This window comes from Cydia splendana, chromosome 10 (genome assembly GCF_910591565.1).
Source record: "Cydia splendana chromosome 10, ilCydSple1.2, whole genome shotgun sequence".
NCBI classification, from domain to species: Eukaryota; Metazoa; Arthropoda; class Insecta; order Lepidoptera; family Tortricidae; genus Cydia; species Cydia splendana.
This window is the reverse complement of record NC_085969.1, coordinates 2,201,194-2,223,406: the sequence shown is the minus strand read 5'-3', so window position 1 is coordinate 2,223,406 and position 22,213 is coordinate 2,201,194. Positions and strand designations below refer to the sequence as shown.

The window sequence follows — 22,213 nt, the reverse complement described above, 5'->3', positions numbered from 1 at the left end:
TCGTCATATAACGCTATACTTGTGCTATTACTAAATCTGATAATTATTTGCACGCATGTTACAATGTAAAAATTAGGCGTCAAACTTGTCTTCGTCAGATTAAGAAATTGCCTACAAATAAGTGTTATATTAAGTTATAGAAAAAATATAGCATTAAAGTGGACAAAAACGACCAAACCCACAAACTGCTTAACGATTTATTAACCCTCCACCAACCTCCCAAAAAAAAAAAAATTGTAGACGCTTTCCGGCTCGCTGGAAAAAAAACTTTATATGTATAACTTTTTTTCTTCTTATCATCTAATATTTCGATTCCAATAGGTCTGTATGACGCTCGAGTAAATCCCGATTTAGCATCGTGGGCTCCCCTACTACATGAAAAGAGTAGAAATTCAAAAGTGGCAACACTGTAGTACGACACTACAGTGTTGCCACTTTTTAATTTCTACTCTTTTTTGCCAAGCTGTATATTCTAGAAAGCGAATTATTGTGATTCGGGGGGTGATTTTTGAATTTCGATCGCTCGATTTCGTCACTCGTAAATCTCCAAGCGTAAATCAGTGGAAAACGGCGAAATGCTAATAATATGTTTCGACGAGCGATAGAAATTTGGAATCTATAGTTGGTCCAGCAGATCTTGTCAGTAGAAAAAGGCGGCAAATTTGAAAAATGTAGGCGCGAAGGGATATCGTCTGATAGAAAATTTGAATGTCGCGCCTTTTTTTACTGACAAGATTTGCATGACCATCTATAAACTGAAAATCGTAGTTCAAGACCAAAAAAAGTTAAAAAAACTACGACAGATACGTCACTGTCAAAACTGTCAATATCACTTATGTCACTGTCAAGTAAACATTTCAGGTTTCGCCAACCTTTTTCTAATATCCTTGTTTATATTGGCATTGATAAAAAAAGGTTTTTGTCAAAACTATACAACTTTTGTCGCCGACTGCACATTATTTCCAACGATCAACTAACATTGATTGATACAATTTTAACGAGCTATAAATACTATAAGGTTGCGTTCTTCAATCACAGAGTAGTACTCGACTATATAGAGGAGGAGTCATTTTTATCGTAAATTATAGTGTCAACTATAATTCTGTGATGATGCGACCTCGTTGATTAAGGTAAAATATGTAAGTATGTAAGAAAAAACACATCAGAGTTTGTTTGTAATGAATTGTAAATTATTGCACCAAATGTTATGAATACCCTAAGTGATACAAGCACAATACCAGCTTTGCAACCAAAAATCACGGATATTTAAGTTTTTACTAGCGCGTCTTGCATTTATGTAAAAATAAGTACTTAAATAAAAGTACTTTTTTAAATCGTAGGAGTAAATTTACCAATAAATAAATTATCTTAGCGTGTTTATTTATAAAAAAGGAATTTACTATTTTACAAACAATTTATTGCAGTGGCAACATTATCTTATTTTTTTTTGGTCTTGAACTACGAAAGACTCATTTCCAGGCCATAATTGTAAAAAAAAAAAAAGAGTTTAGTTTCAAAATGTGAGTAACTGAGTAGGTATTTAAAATTTTGGTTAATTTAATGCAGATTGCTATGTTGTCAATTGGAATTACTACGTCGGGCACACGCCGCAGATGTGGCACGTGGGCACACGGCGGCGGCGAGAAATGAGCGACCTGCGTCGATTTTACCATTTGACGGATAGAGATTTTATAACAACGTATAGGTTGCCAAAAGTGGAAGTGCGTATTAACATCATGGAGGAACTAACTCCTTTGTTGCCATCTTCCTTTGATGACTTCATCGCAGAACGGAAAGTGAGTAGGTATAGGGTAAGTATTTTCCTACTGAGTTCCTACTAGTTGCAATGTAGGCTGTCTACGTATAGAAAAATAAACTGTCTGTCAATCGGAAGTCGTCAATATATTCACATTGGCTATTTTACATTCGTGCTTATTTCAGTAGTTAAATCCCTATTTTACACTGGCGACGAAAGGAAATAAGGAAAAGCGTGCCTGCGGTAATTTATTCTCACCATACATATATAAAATAGGGCAAGAAAATGCCGATTGGTAAAATAAAAGAGTTTGACGTTAAAAACGGAACATGGTCGGCTTACATTGAAAGAATGGAAATGTATTTTAAGGTAAATGATATCAAACCGGAGAATCAACTGCCTACATTGATAGCTACAGTCGGGGACGAGGCGTATGAGCTGATAACGAACCTCGCGAGTCCGAAGAAACCATCGGAGCTAACATACGATGCAGTTGTCAAATTAGTTAAAGATCATTTACAACCGACTCCGTCAGTTTTAGCGGAACGTTACAGATTTAGGCAAAAGAGACAGGGCACAGAATGTATCAGCGATTATGTGGCGGAGTTGAAGAAGGCAGCCCGGTTTTGTAAATTTGCGACTAATCTAAACACTGATCTGCGGGACCAGTTCGTATGTGGTATCAGAAGCGATCAGATTAGAGAACGTTTGTTTGCCGAAGATGAAGGTTTGACCTTCTCGGACGCGGTTAAGAAAGCGACGACTTTAGAGGCCGCAATCAAAGATTCGGCTGCGGTTGACAGTTCGGCGGGAGCGGTTAACGGCGAGGGTGCTGGGGCGGGAGCGGACCCAGTACACGCTATAACCGCGGCATACGGTCGGCGTATCAACGCTGGCGGCCACGGAGGACGTGGCGGGACGCGCGGATCGCGCGGACATGGTGGTTCACCAGGGCGGAGTTCGAGCGGAGGCACCCACCACTGCGGTGGGTGCGGTGCGAACAGCCATACTTACCAGACTTGCAGGTTCCGGAGTTACGAGTGCAGCCGGTGCCGGCGCATTGGCCATTTGCGTCGCGTCTGTCCAGAACTGACAACGGAGGGGTCGCGCGATAGACGGACTAATCTACATCAACTATGCGGGAAAACGGAAGATGACGGAGTAGAGCATCGCACGTTGGAGGCCCTGCAGGAGGAAGATTTTCATCACTTATGCTTAAGTGACTATCCACCGGTGAGATTACCTGTTTCCATAAATAATCATTCACTGACTATGGAAGTCGACACGGGTGCGGCTGCGTCCTGCATAAGTAGTGAGACATACCACACCTATTTCAAGGATATTCCTTTACAACCACCAGGTGCTTCTTTTACGTCTTACAACGGAACACCACTGACTCCTTCCGGAATGATAAAGCCCAAGGTTCGTTATGGTGCTACAGAGAAAGAGTTAGAGTTGTTTGTGATTAAGGGTGGTAAAACCCCATTAATAGGTCGACATTGGTTAGTGGAATTAAAAACAGGCATTCCGATTTTTGATAACTGTCATCATGTAGGTGGAAATAATGAAAATCCTAAATTAACTGATAACATTAAAACTTTATGTGACAGGTATAAGGAGTTGTTTCAAGGCGGATTGGGGCGGTACACGGGCGGTAAAGCGACGTTGCAGTTGCGGCCCGGCGCGGTCCCGGTATTCCACCGTGCGCGTCCGCTGCCGTACGCGCTACGCGCACGCGTCGACGCCGAGCTGGACGCCATGCTACGCGACGGCATCATCGAGCCCGTCGACTGTTCCGACTGGGCCTCTCCATTGGTACCGGTAAACAAACCAGACGGCTCCTTAAGGATTTGTGCGGATTACAAGGCGACTGTTAATCCGGCATTATTAGTAGACCGCTATCCACTACCAAAGATTGACGATTTAATTGTTCGATTGGGCGAATCACGATTCTTTTCAAAGATCGATTTATCACAAGCGTACAATCAAATAGTGTTGGATTCGTCTAACAACTGCACGGTTATAAATACTCATCGTGGTTTATTCAAATACAACAGGCTTGTTTTCGGTCTTGCTTCTAGCCCAGGTATTTTCCAACGAATTATGTGTACTGTGTTAGGCGGAATTCCCAACGTCGAAGTTTTTTTGGACGACGTAGTAATTGGGGGCAAGAATGTGTCGGAGCATCTACAAGCGTTAGAGACAGTTTTCAGTCGGTTACGTCAAAACGGGTTAAGATTGAAGGCTGCGAAATGTGTATTCCTAGTTAGCGAGATTAAATATTTGGGGTATGTTCTAAGTAAGGACGGGGTCAAGACGGACCCGGATAAAATAGAAGCAATCACCAAGATACCCCGACCGGGTAATATCACAGAGTTGCGGTCATTTCTTGGGTTGATTAACTTTTATGCAAAGTTTGTTAGGCACTTAAGTGGACGGCTCGTACCACTGTATGATTTACTAAAGAAGAACGTTGAATGGCACTGGTCGAAAGATTGTGAGCAGGCGTTCGTAGAAATTAAAACAGTGTTATCCACTGCGCCGGTTTTAGCCTACTATGACCCAGATCGTCCTCTGAGTTTGACTTGTGATGCATCAGCACGGGGAATTGGTGGAGTTTTGTCACAATCAAACCAGAGTGGAGGGGGTGAACGTCCAGTCGCTTACATTTCTAGGACGCTAACGGACGCAGAGAAAAATTACTCTCAAATACACCGTGAAGCGTTGGCAATAATTTTTTGCGTCAATAAGTTCCATCAGTACCTATATGGTAGGCATTTCACACTTAGGACTGATCACAAACCGTTGGTATCCATTTTCGGGCCGCACACAGGAATACCAGCTATGGCCGCTAGTCGCATGGAACGCTGGGCTCTGATTTTATCAGCATATACGTACACTATCGAGTATGTTCGTACAAACGAAAATGGAGCAGACGGGTTGTCTCGGTTACCGATAGTCCAGTGCGGAGAAACGAGCCCGACAGCGCCCGAGCAGACATACTTGCATTTTATTCAGCAGGCTCTGTTGCTCAACTATGGTGAGGTTTGTTCACAGACTGCTCGGGATCCCATAATGGCACGGGTTTTAAGGTACATTAGAGAGGGTTGGCCCGCAGATTGTGACATAATTGGGCTACAACCATTTTTTAATAGGAAGGTCGAACTATACGAAGAGCTGGGTTGCGTTATGTGGGGTTACAGGTTAGTGATTCCGGAGTCATGCAGGGATCGGGTATTACGGATGCTCCACGAGCCTCACATGGGTATAGTGAAGTCTAAAGCTTTAGCTAGGAGTTATGTCTGGTGGCCCGGGGTCGACGAGGCAGTAGAACGCATGTGCCGCGAGTGCGACGCGTGTGCAGTACAAGCGGATGCTCCACCAAAGCAAGCGCCTTGCATGTGGCCTTGGCCGGATCGGCAATGGTCTAGAATTCATCTCGACTTTATGGGTCCAATTGCCGGAAAGACTTATCTTGTAGTAATTGACTCGATGTCCAAATGGGTGGAAATATTCCACATGATTAGTACCACAGCTACTGCTGTAATTGCCATTTTGTGCGAATTATTTAGCAGGTGGGGGTTACCCAAACAAATAGTTTCAGATAATGGGCCACCTTTCTCTAGTACCGAAATGCGAAATTTCAGCCAGGGACTCGGTATCGAACATATTTTTTCTGCACCTTATCATCCCGCTTCAAACGGTCTGGCGGAAGTTACGGTAAAAACTCTAAAGAGAGTAATCAAAAAAGCAATTTATGAAAAAAATGATGTAAATAAGGCTCTATGGACTTATTTGTTATATTATAGAAATACGGTTCACCCCACTACCGGCCAGAGTCCAGCCATATTACTTCAGGGTAGGAGTCTTCGTACCAAGCTCGACACTTTGAAGCCCGACACTAGGGCCGTGGTCCGTCAGGCGCAGCAACGGCAGAAGTTAGCTGCGGGAGGAGCACATAGGGAACTAGGGTTACAAGAAGAGGTTTGGTATAGGCAATACCTTAAGGGGGAAAAATGGGCTCCAGGTCAAATAGTGCATAGAACCGGGTCGGGTGATTATAGCGTCAAGGGGGCTGATGGGTCAGTGGTACATAGACATGTCGATCAATTGAAGCGGCGATCGGGTAGACAGTCTCTTGTATATCCCGTTCCAGAAACTTTGGAACCTGACATCCGTACAAATCCTGATAATGAAAGAGTTCGTAAACTTAATGTAACAAATAACCCTGACGGACTGGAAATGGAGACCCGGACGGACTCAGTCACGCGGTCGGCGGGATCGACGTCAGACATGGTGGTGTTTCCGGAGCATGCGTCTCAACCGAGCATTTCTCCCTCTAAGTCACCACCTGGGTCGCCTATTTTTCAAGATGCTTTACCTAGCGCGCCTCCGTCGCCAAATGTTTCTTTACCGAACACACCGTCACCGCCCCAGGCTCGTCCTTTTAGGCAATGCCGCCTTAAGGGAATTACTAGGTTAGATCTATAGTTTTGTTGTTGTATTCATTAAGGGAGTCCTTTTAGTTTGATGTGTTATTAATAATTTATCGTGGAGGAGTGCAATGTAGGCTGTCTACGTATAGAAAAATAAACTGTCTGTCAATCGGAAGTCGTCAATATATTCACATTGGCTATTTTACATTCGTGCTTATTTCAGTAGTTAAATCCCTATTTTACACTAGTTAAATCAGATATTTTTTTGGAACTATCAAAACGATTTGCTAATAATATGGCATTTATAATGAAACATTACATCGTGACGTCCACGGTCAAGTCAACTCACCTACTTTTTATATTTCTATCCGATTTATTAAATAAAACTTGTGTTTAAAAATAACTCCTATCTGTGTTTTTCTAATAATTATCTCAATTATCTGGTGCTTTATTTCATGCATGGTGCAAAATAATTTATTTTAAATACAGTATAATATCCTATTGTAGTTATACGAGTATACATGTATCTGGGGGCACTACCGTGCTCCCGCCAAGACGAGCAAAGCGAAGCGCGAGGGCACTGCTTACATTTTCTCGAAGCGCTTCGTTGTTTTTTTGAACCCTCATAACTTGGGTTTGGATTAGTATTTGAGGGTATCGTTAAATACAGAATCTTAAATACTTATTATAAGTGCCCCACATTTAAAAAAGTTACGTTACACTCATCAAACAATCGTACTATTAGAGTTTTAGAACTTTGCCCGCTTTTTTCGAAAAAAACAATTTTAAAACATTTTTTCGTACCTTAATAAGGTACGTATGTTTTTATTAGCATATAGAATTTTTTTATCATCATTTAAACCTCTTTTTTGGCAATTTGGAGGGCGGATAAAGTTACCTGAGGGATTCGCCAACATTGATGCCCACGTGCATTGCATGGAAATACAGTTCGTAAGACGTTGAATGGATCACCTCTAGTCAAAGGGTAATCCTAGCGTTCCCTTCAAAAATCTTATCTTAGAGCTGACTATGTAAATTTGTTTATAAAATCGGTGGGCAATGTTACCTATCCGTTTTTGCTCCTTTCCATACAAACTGCACACAGCATTTTCATAAGTTCTAGGGTTACCACTACAAGTTCATAGTCATAGTGAACAGTATTAAGTATGAATACCTATATTAAGGTTGATTTTTGTTTGATAATTTTTTATTATTTAGTGAGTTACGGTTGTCATCTGACGAAATACAATTTACTATTTTATATTTCAGATTTTGCTTTGCCTGAACCTTCTGGGGCCGGGTCCGTACAACGGGGCAAAACATGTACGCCGGGGTGTCCCAAAGCTCTGCCTCCAAGTCCAAAGTAATAAAGGAGGTTATAACAGTTCTAAATTCATCGGCCATCCTTTCAAAATATATTCGGTTTCCAAGAACGGCGGCAGAACGAAACCAAATAAAGGATCGGTAAGTACCTACCCATACTCAGAAAGCTGACTCGAAAAAATGTATGTGCGACACGACAACAAATGGAATCAATATTAAAATTAAAGTCATACACAACTATTCTATATCTTTATTCCTCACCACTTGCGTATACACACTCAGCACACTCTACAACCTCCATTACACATTACACATTAATTTCATTTAAATCAACAACGACATAGGGTATTGGCAGTCATTGAATTTGAGAATATGCTCATATAAATTTAATTATCAGATTATTGTAGTTCGAAATGGTAACCTCAACTCGATTGTATAAATTGTAAGTATATCGAGGAATTCGAGGATGGCACCTATATTGTGTGATCTAGGGACATGGCACTGGCAGACTGTGGGCAGAACCTATCCGCGATATTCAGGAAATACAGCTAGCTCAATTATCTCACTAAAAAATAAGAATTTTCCGAAGCGCTGTTGTACCTATTATTCCTGATGAGAATATAGTGGCTCCATGAGCAAAAGATTTAATTGCACCTTAGATAACTGGAAACATACCTGCTAGAAAATCTTGTCAAGTATAGTATACATCCGTAGATTCGCCTTCTTCCTCCAGCCCGGTTCCTCGCTCTCCTCCACGCACGCGCTGGCCTCCTTATCCTCCTTATCCTCCTGAGGAGGCGCCCGGCGCGCCAGGCGCCGCGCCATCACGAACGCGGCCACTTGTAACACCATGCCCACTAGTCCGAACACCATGATGACGTATACGTTGTTGGGGGCTTTGTGCTCGACCTCCTGTAAAATATAAAGGTAATCTTTGTTCATTAATTCCATCAGTACATTTATGGCACAGATTCTATTAGATTGGTGCTAACGAACTCTTTTCTGAGGCCCGATCCACATGATGGTTAATCTATGAGACGCAGTCTGGACGCAGCTTTAGGTTAGACTGGTTAGAGGGATCAAGCGATATTGAGATTTCAGGTGGCTGCGTCTCTAAGATTAGCCTGCATGAGCCCAAAATGTACAATATGGGTACGAGATTTTGTTTAAAGGTATTTTTGTATGCCGTACTATGAAATAAGTATCATCGAGCACTAATCAGACAAGATAAAGTAGCTTTCGTAAGTTGTTCTCTTGTAGAATAGAATGCCAATAAGGAACGTTGTAGGGCTGACAGTAACACGTTATCGCTGACATAAAGTGTGCTTAATATCGCCTAATATCTAATTACGAGAACGACGAAGATTTAATGTTGGACGTCAAAGGTCCTGTTATGGCAGAAGGCGTAATATCATGGTTTATATTCGCGTTTATCACCATAGATAAAGCCTCCGTCACTTACGGACTTGTTATAGTTACCTATTAATACAGATATTTCACCACTCACGCTTCTGAATAGTAGGTAAATAATTGGATTGACTCTATAAGAGATGTTTGTGTTGGCGTTATCTTTATGAAGCATTTACAAGAGCAGAGGAGTTGAATAATATTTATCGACCCTATCAAGACCTAGCTGAACCCCCTTTGGTTGCGATCTTTGGTCTTTTATGGCTCAGTAGCAGTTACTCTCTGCAAACCAAAAGGTTTGGAAAAGTTTGGTTATAAAACTAACACTGATATCACACTGGTGGTAACAAAATTATCACCACACGAGCAAAGACGAGCCCAGCACAACAGCCAACTTCGCTCATTGTTTACTTAGCTATTACAGCTTCCTTGTCCCTTCCTTATCATTCCTTCAGAAGACATTTTCTCCCAACGCACAAGCAGTGAAAGCGAGGACAGACACCTGTGATTAACGTTCATACTCACATCAAGCATGTCGAGCACCGGCCTCGCCACGTCCCTGTACCGCTCAACAGCCAGCAGCATGGGCTTCAAGTCATGCATTAGATCCATGCCCTTCCTGGCCAGCTCGGCTTCTGGCGCCTCGCGCCACCAGGCGGCCAGCGACGCCGCCATCCACGCCCCGTAGCCGACTTCACTCACGGCAAGGCAGACCACGCCGGCTGCGTACTGGAATTAAAGAAAAATGAGGTTGCGTAAAGCCTTGGTGAAGTACACTAAGTTACATCACTCTTTGTCAAAGCATCTGGTGGATTTCTATTTGAATAATCTTACTACTGTTAATGATATTGGAAGAGAAATATCGAACGAATTTAATTATGGATGCTCTTTTTCACTTTGAATGACCGATGTGGTCTTCTGAAATAAATGTTTAGACAAAACTCTGCAACATTGCTGCTGGCATATAGAGACATAGGGACCGATATAAGTCAACTAAAAAGCTTACTAGCTTTTTATACCTCTTTTTTATTATAGTAAAATAACTACTAGGCCTAATGACTACTAGCTCTCTCCTAGAATGCTATAGCAATGTTAACGACCATTTACTCGGGATAGGATGATTCATCACATTCTACGGTCACGTAATGAGCTTTTAGGTACGCTTTAGTTCTGTAAAAACCGGAGAGTGTGATCGAAATATTACATCATATTTTACCTTTTTAAACCCTAATCTTATTTGTTCTAGCATTAGAATCGCGTGTAGAACAAAATGGACATACGACTCTCATTTACTGAATTATCAGCAGAACAGGCGTAGCAACGGTAAGTAATGGGAAATAATAGACCTAAGCTCCTAGCTACGTAGTTTTTGTGAACGCCCGGCGGTCAGCGGCTCAAGAAAGCAAAAACTAATACGCCCTGTCATGGACTCAACACCTACTTACACCCGAAATTATTTCGTGTTAGCTTTAATCTAGTAGTTGTGAAATGCTAGGAACAGAAAGTACATAAGTACGTAATCGTATATGACATGTATGTACGTTTATAATAGTGATGTACCGACTATTGATTTGGCCGACTAGCCGACTAGCCGACTAATCGGCGCTCGAATGGCCGATTAGTCGGCGACTAGTCGGCTAGTCGGCCAGATCATTAGTTTCGTATAAGTTCAGGTGAAAAACAATAGTTTTGCTCAAGGGTTGCGCTATTCATCATAATTTAGCTTGGCTAAAAGGTGTTCTCTACACGTTCAAAGACCTTCACAAGAATCCTCGTTCAATTTCTGTCTTTAGTTCTTTTATTTTGCGATCCTGAGCAGACCGTCAGTACAGCTTGTAGAAGGTATTTCCAAGGCTCTATTTCTCGTACGATGTCGCCAGTTAAGAACCTCTATCCCCTGTGGTCAGCGTCTTTACGTGCAACGTGCCCTGACTAAGTCTCTAAATTTTTGCAATAACATTAATAGTTCCTCATGGCTCCACCATTAAAAAAAAACTGAATAATAATAAAAAAACATTACTATCGAACTTGCACATGAACGCGAGAATCAGTTGAGATCGACCTGTAGAGGAAAACACCAGCCCACCAACATACGATAACGATTAAACGGTCAATTATATGAACAAAAGTTTTCGTATGCACCCTGAATAGGTATTTTAGTAAAATAAACATAAAAAATATGGTAAATATTGACAGTTGATTTCTTTTTTTCTGTTTTTCTTTCACTAATAAAGTGCCGACTAATCGGCCATTTTTGCCGACTAGTCGCCGACTAATCGCCGACTACAAATGTGGCCGGATAGTCGGCTTTCCCGACTAGTCGGTACATCCCTAGTTTATAACGTATTAAACGAATTGAATTTATGGGAGATCATTGTTTATGGGTACTTTCCTTGTTGTGCCGATTCACACTTTAATGTAAGTACTTATAGGTAATAATTATTATTCCTATGTCTAACAAATTAGGTATATATGTTGGTATTTTTGTTATTACACAGCCAAATGAATCAAGAGGAAATGAAGAGACGATAAGATTTGATGTATAAATCCGAATACAACCCATACGAAATCAGAAACAGATTTATCATTTACATTAATGTATTTGGTTGGTGGTATGTAGGTACCTAAATATTTGTATGAACAATTTGCTATAAACTAGAGACACATACATTTAGCTTATTACTGCATGTGAAATTCTTAAAACACTGTCTTATCCCCGTTTCCACATAGATCATCAGAACTTGAGTGAGGAGGGTGTTACGTGGGGTCAAGTGCCTCTACCTTTCTAGCTTACATTTCCTTGACTTTAAGAATCATAATGGATTTTTATTGTATCGATGAAACAACAACGGCCGAAGAACAAAGCAGTACCTAATACCGCGTATTTTTAACGTCATACCCCCCGAGCAAAATTTCTCAACAAAAACAATATTTAAGAAAAAACTTAGAAGGTTGTTATTAAATAGTTACGCTAATGCAAGTTAGTCATATTTAGTTTAGTAATTAGCATAGTACATAGGTAATATAAGCATGAAGGTATAAATGGATGTACATATTTCATTCGCCAACAAACTGTTTGGCGAAGTTTTGTAATAGTTATTCGTTTATAAAAAGTAAAAGAAGTGTTTTTCGTTTATTAGCAATAAATTAAAAAAAAAAAACAGTATATCACGCGATCACTTAATTGACGATAGCAATTTTATTTGACGTACTTCGACAGAATGAAACGACCTTGCTGCTCATTGTAGCAATTCGGATAATTTGTTACTTAGGCCCAAGACGAAGACTATTAGGCATAGCCTTTTCCTAAAAGGATTGGACATTTGTCTCCCGTTTCTACTCGGTTACAAATGTTTGTTGATATATAAACTTGTATTTAGGTAATTACTTACCTACGGTACCAGTATCGGGGCGTCCGATCCGATTCATTGGGCAAGCCTGGTAGGTTAAAGTTCTACACATTCTTCACAGTCTCAAAACAGGTAGTCAGTCAGTAGTGGTCGGTCCCAGTCTTATTATTTTCTCCAATCAAATTATTAATTGTTATATCTTACCAGATGTAAGCAGCGCGGCTTCGGCGAGGGCTGATGAGGATGGTGCGCAGCAGCGGCCGCGGCCAGGTAGACTAAAGCTGCCAGCCACAAGCCAGCCGCCAGCACGTAGGCGGCTGAGGCCCGGTACTGCGCAGCACAGAGGAAACGGAACCATGTGTATGTGCTCGGGTCCCAGGCTAGACGGGCTGCCGTCGCTAGCAGGGCGCCGCTGTACATCTGCAACAATGAAACAGTACTTAAATAAATATGTATTGTCGGCACTGTAGGTAACTTTAGGATCGGTTGCACCAAACCGTCTGTCACCGTCGAAACATTAGTTTTTATTGTAAGGTAAACGTACTATAGTGCTCGACATGCTAATGCCCAATAGATGACACCTTGCTGTCACCTCTATTGACAATGACTTAAGTTTCAAGATGACATGTACCGGGACTGCGTCGAGCACCAGTACTTACGTTTACCTTGCTTATAGGAAGTTTCATAGTTCACTACTGTAATAATGTTGATGAGTACGTGGATTGTGATTAGTGAAACTGGCCCTTAATGTATTTGATTTAACGTTCATAAGAATAAACTACTACTCTACTTTCCACCCATAACAGTCACTGAAAAACCAGATTAACTTTTTATTTGTTTGCGCTACAATACGATAAATACCAAATTGGATGAGTTTTCGAATGGCTGTATTAGATTTATAAGGCCCACTTGCACTAACCCGGGGTTATCCGGTTAAACCTGGAGTTACCAGTACAAATTGACATTAGGTTAACGGTTTAACCGCTTAACCCCTGGTTAGTGGGATGGTGCAAGTGGGCCTAAGTGGTTAAAAGGCAGTACCTAACTTCTGTTACGAAGCCTAAGCTATGTGTAAGTTCGACTTGGCGTGCAGACTTAGCGTAGATGAGATGGATTCTAGTGGTTTTTAGTATTTTTTACTAGCATGGATCCGAAAAACAATTCCAAGAAAACGACTTGTCATGGTTCCGCTTTTTCCATAAAGGATGACTCACGTTAGACCGGTGCCCTGTTTATCAAAAGCTTGTAATATAACAGCTGTCCCTTTTTGCAAGCTTTTGTTAGAAAGGGACTTCCACTTGTATTACAAGTTACAAGGTTTTGATAAACAGGGCACAGGCCGTGGTCGGCTCGGAGTTTCCGGAGCTTCGTTTTCTATGGAAAGCACCACGTGATCACCGATCAGCCATCAGCCGTCATAAAAAATTACATGTCGGACGCCTCGGCCCGGGCACGGCCCGGTCTAGCGTGAGTTATCCTTTTTGTCATAAACAGTTAGATAATTGTTGAAGTAGTTAGGTATTTAGTATCTAGGTATTTAGGTTTCCATTGAGACATTTTATTACTGTGTTTAAAAACAGAGCCTCCTTTTATCTCTCCTAATCTAATTTCGATTCCCTGATTTCTTATTCAGGAAAAATACCTTCAATTTGTATGATTCGTAAGTTTATGTTAATTAATTAAATCGTCCTAATTATATAATTAAATCAACTGTCCGTTGATAAAATGAGCGCGTCCGACCGACTTTTCTTATCTGATTTAGTATTTTATTAATTGCAGAATGTACTTAATTAGTTACATTACATACCTACCTTTATTTTAACTCAGATTCACATTGCATTCGGTATTGTTACGATGTTTAAGTAAAATACTTAATAACTTTAGCATTAGTAGCGTAGTTACCTACTTGTAATAATATTATGATTCTGATAAAACCCAACCCGATGCATGTATGACTTATCTGGGTCTATGTTTTCATTAAGTACCTACCTACTCAATGTGTCCTTATTACTCATTTAATAATAACTAACTGTAACTTTTATTCTAAGTTTGTTATTAATATTGTAAACAGATTTGTTATTATTTAGATAAATAATTATATTTTTACTGTAACTATAATGAAATACGTGATTTAATTTACCCCCAGTGATCTTGAGTTATCGAATACTTGTTAAGGGCAATGTCATTTAAGTTTTATGTTTTTTTTGTCGTTTAGTTAAGTAGATCACACAAAATTCCAATAGTTATTGGTTTTACAAGGGGGCAAAGTTGTTGTTTAACCGCTCGTGCTTATATTGATACTCGAGCAAGCGAAAGATTCCAAAATTAAACCACGAGCGTAGCGAGTGGTTCGAAAAATTGAATTTTGAGCGTTGTGATGGTTTCAAAGCACGAGGGTTAAACAAAATTTGCCCCCGAGTGAAACACAAAATTTTTCACCACACCAACCCGAAGCAAATATTAAATGTAAAATATCAAACAAAATCAAACCAAATCAAATTCAAATGAATGTTATTAAATATTTATCATCCAAAATCATCAATTAAAAGTCAATTCTACCAGCAAACATAAGAAAACAACTCAAAATTTGCATTTGATTACTTTGCCTCACATGTGAATTACTGATAGCAAAGTGCAACTTTGCTATCCGTTTTTGAAGTGCAAAGTAAGCCTTACCGAGCTGGTGTGGTGAAAATAACTATTGTATCTAGATTGTAGTGTATTGTTTTCTAGAATATATTCATTTATTAGTTAGTAACAATAACTTTTAAATAAACTTAGCACAATAAACTATAAATAAGATTGGGCATTGTTAATGTTACTTTTGTAAATTCGATTTTCTTTTCTAATAAAGCCATATGTGATAAAAAAAAGGATAAAAATAATAGTGCATTGTTACAATACAATACAAATATTCTTTATTGCTCACCAATAACAATTGAAACACATATATTAAGCACATATTGTTAATATAGACAAAATCCAGCTCTAGAGGTAATTAGGGCCCTTGTCAGACTGAGTTAGAGGTACAAAATTTCAACAAAACTATAATAAATTATGTACCTATGTATTAGCAAAAAAAAAAGATGTAGAGGTATCCCACACCAATGCATTGGAATACGTTTGGTGAATTTCGTAGAATCAGAAGACATAAGTATTGTGTTAGCATTAACAAGAAGGCATAGCATCTAGTATGTATCACGTACCCATTGCCATACTACTTAAATAAACATATAAGTTACTTTTTCCTCGTTGCTAAGTGATGCACGCTCGGACCGAGGCCCGATACATTCTCTGCATGCGGTTGAATGACTTGGTAACGAATTTCCAATAACAGGATCAAAATACCACTTTGCATGGTGACTTCATTTCGAGATGATTCGACGGTAAAACAATACATTTGGTATTGCTAAATATTAGGTATCGTATAAATATACTACTTAGGGATCTTTTACATTACCTACTCATATGGAATATTATTATTACCATGTAGGTAATAGTGCATTGAAACTGACATTATCATTGATTTACATACAAACATACACAAGCAGGGGAGCCGGGGGCTTAATATAACAGAGGTAAGTTGTAACGCTCAATTTTGACATTTTAATTTCTTTTTTTGCTTTATGACTTTCTTATAACTCGAGGAATAACGTAAACACCCCCATTGCCCCGCCAGACATCGAAGCGAGTGGATGTGCATACGAGCTCTGTTTCGACCAAGTATTGATAAAATATTACGGGGTAAGTTGTAACAACTCCCAGTTTTTCAAAAAGTGTCTGGTGTAAAAGATGCGTAAACATTAAAAATTATTTTGTAATCGGAATTAGTGCTTAGATAAATACTTTACAAACCCTCATACTCAGAATCATAAAATTATACATATTTTAGACCGGCGGTCGGCAACCTGCGGCCCGCGGGCCGCATGCGGCTCGTGAAACTGTCACTTGCGGCCTGCGAGCCTCTCTGGCTATGTAATACTGAGAAACGACAATGTCTGATAAAGTCATAAATATTAACAAAGTGCGGCCCGCGTCAACTTACTCATCGTTAACTACGCTACTAAAACTACGCAAAAAAAGGTTGCCGACCGCTGTTTTAGACAATACAGGCCTTTTTCCTAAAACTGCAGTTACAACAAGCCCCCCGCTCCCCTAGAGTATTACATATTTGCTTCAGATAACCGAAGTCTTGTATAGGTATCAGCTTAGTTAGACCACAAGTTAGTGCTTAATTAGTCCGTAAAAAAGATGTATTATAATCTCAAGAGCTCAAGAGATTCCTTACAAATGAAAGATGTAAGTAGGTACTATTACTTACAAATGTCGTAGTAAGTACCTACTTTCCAAACAAATGGTAACTTCTTCTAAACCTAGAATGACGTAGATAAAGCTTCTGACTTTCAGTTTCATACATATAATTATTTTACCTACTTATTCAAATTAGGTAGAAAAGATATGCAAGTTAGCACACTATTTGTCGAAGCCATAAAGACCTTTGTCCGCAAATAGTGCAAATACTTCTCAATGACTAATCGACCAATAAGTGGTCAATACTCAATAGCAGTTAAAGTGAAGATAAATTCATTGATAAGATACCGCGTTCCCAATAGAATAGTTTCTTGTATCAGTAGAATGTAATGTCCTCGGTCATATTCATATGTCAATAAGACGACGGTACAACGATTCTCTGTCGGTTTATTAGAATTGATAAGAGCAATTGGAGCCCAGTAATTGCGCCGCCCACGGAGGTAGGACGAAGACGTTTAAAGAGTCCACTTGTAACAGTTATTGCAATCATATTAAGCTCTATTAATGGTAATTTAGGTGTCTCCGCGTGTACAATGTATGGTAGCCTGTACCATACTTTTTTAAATAATAAGAGTTATTATTGTGTGTGTATGTATAGTTACTTATACTACTTATTTGGAAGTAAGAATCTGTAGCAACATAATTATATATACTTGTTCCTAAATCTAATCACGTACCTACCATTTATCAAGTCTTGCAAATTGGACGAATATTGACCCAAAATATGACAAATCAAAAAGTTATACAACTCCCTATGATTGATGATTGAAAACTAATATGTATTGAAAATGAAAGTCGCGTAAATTTTCTTTTACCGAGCTTTATTCTCTCTTTTCAAGTCTAGGCCTTTTTTTTTTACTTTTTCTCTTCTCTTCTAATCCCTAAAATCCATATCGCAGTAAACATGTGGTATAAAACAGTCCATTTTTTGTTTAACGGCTTTTGAGCCAGGAAAGGCCCAAAACTTCGTTAGTCATTGTTTTAATCATGTCAAACGTTGAGTTATTAACTGTCCCTTCCGGCCCAAAAAGTTTTGGGTGTAATCCCATTGGTTAGCGAGAATGAGCGAGTTATATATCTCTTGTTTAACCGGTACAACGTGACTTATTTATATGTTTTTCTCCTTATATGGTGATTCTGATGGTTAGAGTTGGTGATAGTAGTTGACTGTAGTTGTTTGATCCACTCCGTCTTGTTTTACTTTTGAAACGCCGTCCGATGTTACGTAGATGCGTGATCGGTTACCTACCTACGTAACATCCGGTATACAGTGTGTACTTATGCGAAAATCTTAGACAGTTGTAGATACGATATAGTTTATAACAGAAAAACAAAATCCATGGGGCATCCATTTCTATGCGTTATGCAGATAGAGCCAATATAAGGTAAGCGCCCCTATAAACGTCACTTTTTCATAGGAATATGGTGTTATGTCACCATAAACACTCTCCCCACTCTGTCGCTTACCAAGTCGGAGCAGAGTTAGCTTAAAACTTTTAAAGACATTTTCACCTCAGCAGCTCGAACAAGGGTACTTTGCTTCGTAAAAACAGTGAGCAAAATGCGATTTTGCTCACTGAGTGAGACAAAATGACATTAAAGTGACCTTTATAGTCAAATGTCATTTCAACATGCGGGGTCTAATACAAGATCGAAATACTTGGGTTCTATTATCTCTGTCCCTTTCACACTGTTAGCAAAAAGAAACAGACAAAAAAAGTTAAAACGACATTCAACGCTATATTGACGGTTTATAATAGACCCCCGAAAAACTTCAGACCGCATCGTTCCAAACCACGTACGAGTATGAATTCTTAATAATAAATTAATAAAAATAAAGTTGTATATTTGATAAAAACTAATAAAATACTAATTAGAGGAACGAGAAGAAGGATAGAAAGATTTGGATCTGAAGACGGCTGTGGAATACCCATCCTTGAAGATTAGATTTCTCTTCTTGCTACCACACAACTGTATTGAAATAAGCTTAAAATTGTATTATTTAACGTAATAAATGTGTTATCACTCTCAATAAAATACTATATTTTAGGTATTTTATTGTACAGTTAAAATAATTCACTCAAAAAATATACAGATTATCATGCAAAATTAATTATTTTACTTTTAAGAATTTCTACCATAGTTGACAAATAGTACGTATCCACAATTCGGACCGTATAATACAATTTTTTTTTTACAAAAAAAAGTTGTCGTTTAAGTGTCAGTTGGTGGTTATTTCCATATTATTTTACTGAAATTTATTATTAAGTTTTGTTTTTGTGTTCGATTGCGGTAATTAAACTTAATTGTTTATATACTTATCTTAAGAAAACATAAGTGCAGTGATGAAGAAGGATTAGGTACATTTTTCAAGTTGCCTAATAGGTACTACACGAGATCAAAGTTATTTACATCTCGTGCGCTTTTGAGTCCCGTGCAATGCAAGCGAAAGATTCTATAGTAGTTTAGAATCTTGAGCACTCAAAGAAATATCAAACTTTGATCTCTTGTTGTACAAATAACTATTATCGGACACGACTTCCGATTTTCGAAGTTGGTGATAAGCCAGTAGTAGGGTGTAGTAGTTGGTACGAACAGTGTTGGGATGGGAATAACATGATTGGAGCGGCGGGCGGGGCCTACTTACCTAATTCCCTGGGCTCCGTTTAGACTTTAACTTCTTTATAACTGCAATCCCTTTTAAGCTATTAAAGACTGTAGACTTCGAAAGAAAAGACAATGTTATGCTTCAAAAAGAGATAAAACCAAACATATTTAAGGGAAGGGTTGAAAAAACTAAAAACATTTAAATGCGAGGCGCGATAGGATTTATTTAGCTTTACTACTTTTTAATTCAGTTAGGTGTGTCATATCTAGTGTAGGTAGTTACCTGATACCTACACAACATCTCTGGTTTATTGTTTAAATTATTCTACCTGCCTAAAAGCACAGATTGTAAAGACGATTTGATACCCTATACTTTATGCCACAGTGGTTGTATTTCGAATAGATACGATCTCATTTTATTACCAGGACGACTGAGAATCTCTGAGAAATACTCATTGTGAAAACTTAAGTGGTGGACGAATTGTGAAATTTTAACAAAGTATTATTGTTTCAGAGAGACTACTTAACAAGTACGTCGTAGGCATTTCCTTTGATTTTCTCCGGGTATAAATTATACTTTTAGAACAGCCTGGAAAGAGGGTTAAGTCGGCCTATGTATATTAAAGCCTCTTTCTGTGGCGGAACCTCGCTGCCTTGAAAATACTGGACTGTCGCGTATATATTAGGTATTCGTATTGATATAATTTTAGCAAGCTCCTAATATAAAAGCGCCGTTAACGTCGGTGCTTAAGTACAGTTGGTGCCCTAACATAAGTACCTACCCACTATTCTATACAGCTGCATACTTAGCTAATAGTATGGAGACGTGGATACTGAAGTTGGGGCACTTTACTGACTATAATTACAATTTGTCAAAATACTAAACTTTTTTGCTGGCTGATTGTACCTTCTGGGCGAATGCCGGTTACGGAAATTGCTTTATCTTTTTAACTTTTTGTACTGTTTTCAAGATTTTTTAATCAATGAATAGTAAACGGATGCACTCGACAGCGAAGCACGCTGAAGTATGGACAGAGAGGTTGGCAGAGAGCGCTCGAACGATGCTCTTTTGTCTCCCACTCGAATTTGCCAAACTGCTATTTGCAGCTCGATCGATGGGGGTATGTCACCGTACATTCTGTTGACTGACAATTTGTGTACCTTATTGCAAAGACATAAGGTTGACCAATGGTCAGGAGTGTTGCTGTTAGTACGTACGTATACATGTACACCTTGCGTGACCCGCGTACTGGTCACGCAAATCCCAGTACTTTTAACATATTAAAGAACAACTTATTTGCTGTGCTGTTGCTATACGCGACTTACCACTCGAAAAATTACACTCTATGTTTTATTTTATATCCATGATTGGAATAATAAATCAGAAACCAAGGTAATGGTTATTTGTTAATTTCAATAATAACATTAATTGGCGCAGTCGGTAGGATGATATCTACAAAAGTACATTTTATAATTAAAACAAAACAAGATGAGGATCATAACGCATCAAAGTTCCCACTTCTTTCATCTCTTTGGTACTGCGAAATAAAAAAAATGTAAATTTAATAAAAGAGCAGTAATGCCCGCATTCCCGGAATAAGTCCGTATCCTCTTTGGCAGGAAATTGCGAACTTGCCCCGCCGGGGAAAATTCAAACACCGGACGTAACAGAAATCTCTACTGGACAATTTATTCAAATTCTATTTGGAGTTTCAGTGATATTGTAATGTTTGCGGAGGAATTGTCAACACATTACTTAAAGTAAAGCATAGGCGTTTTTAGGATAAATTGTTTTGGTTTCAATGAATGGGTAGTCAAAATTTATTTATTAATAAACATTAGGAAACTTGCTTGGAACCAGAAGAAGGGAATAGCGAATAGTGGTGTGGGTGGATTCAATTATGAAAGAGTGCTGTTATGTTTCTGACACTGACACGTGTCTGACCGGAAAAGGGGAAGGAGAAAACAAGGAACATCAGATCACTCCAACATCAATAATTGCCTAGAAAAAAGAAAGATCTTGAGTATCCATTGGTGGACGTTTCCAGCAACAAAAGCTCGACTGATCGTTCCTTCGAACGCCACGCCTATCGTTCGCGGCGCGTCATCGTGAACCTTGTGAGAATGCCCGAAGGTTGATATTGGGCTGTAGCCCCGCGCGCCATTTGACGTCTTTGTCATCAAAGAGTTAATTAGCAAAATTTTATTGCAGTAAATTACCACGACAGGTACATTCCGACGTAATTGCCAACGTGCTTGCCGCACAGATACATTAGATTTAATATAACATAATGAAACTATTATACTGTCACCTACCCCATTATTTTGCACGTCGTAATTATTTGATGTTATAAAATAAGAGCTCTCCACGCCTCCACACGCTACAGCCGGGCACGTCACATGCCTGTTACCTGTAGCTTAGGTATACAGAATACACGTGTTTCAATTAGGTCATAAATACTAAGTTACACCTAAAGCTATTATACACCGTGTTTTTATTGAATTCCGTTAACTTCGGGGTATAGTTAAGTACGTTTATAAGAACTAAATGGCATAATAGTTAATTTTCAAAAAAAAAATTTTTTTTGTTTTCTTTTTTGTTTTTTTTTTGTTTAAAAAGTAATTAAATGTAGCATATAGCGTTGTTGTAACACGGGCATTACATTTAACTCAACCAAACAATTGAAATCTGTGACATATCAATGTCATTTCGTACATCAATCGACCGAGATTGTACTTAAGTTTAGTAGCAAATGTATGAACTCATTCTAAACACTAATCAATATGTAAGCCGGTCCTAAGGCAAGTGTACACGCTTGTAGAGGCCTTATAGGAAAAAAATAAATTATGGATTATCTCCGAAATGGACTTAATTAGAACATCGGTGTCTTTGAGAAAGTTACTTGATTTAAGCTCAGGAATGCACCCTTGAAATTAACGGAAATCAAAAAAAACACGGTGTATACAGAACATAAACGTAGTGCTCGATAGTATGCTAATGCCCAATAGATGGCACATACCTA

General features: G+C 39.0%; 1 protein-coding gene across 1 annotated transcript in view; it reads right to left on the bottom strand.

The window, feature by feature from the left end:
• Positions 1-22,213, bottom strand: part of LOC134794192 (uncharacterized) — a 63,279-nt gene that overhangs the window by 4,618 nt on the left and 36,448 nt on the right. The window contains exons 2-4 of the mRNA XM_063765930.1: positions 12,477-12,692; positions 9,448-9,651; positions 8,191-8,427 (exon numbers count right to left, since the gene is read on the bottom strand). Coding sequence (XP_063622000.1) covers positions 8,194-8,427; positions 9,448-9,651; positions 12,477-12,692 — 654 coding nt within the window. The 3' untranslated portion in view covers positions 8,191-8,193. The remainder of the gene's footprint in view (positions 1-8,190; positions 8,428-9,447; positions 9,652-12,476; positions 12,693-22,213) is intronic.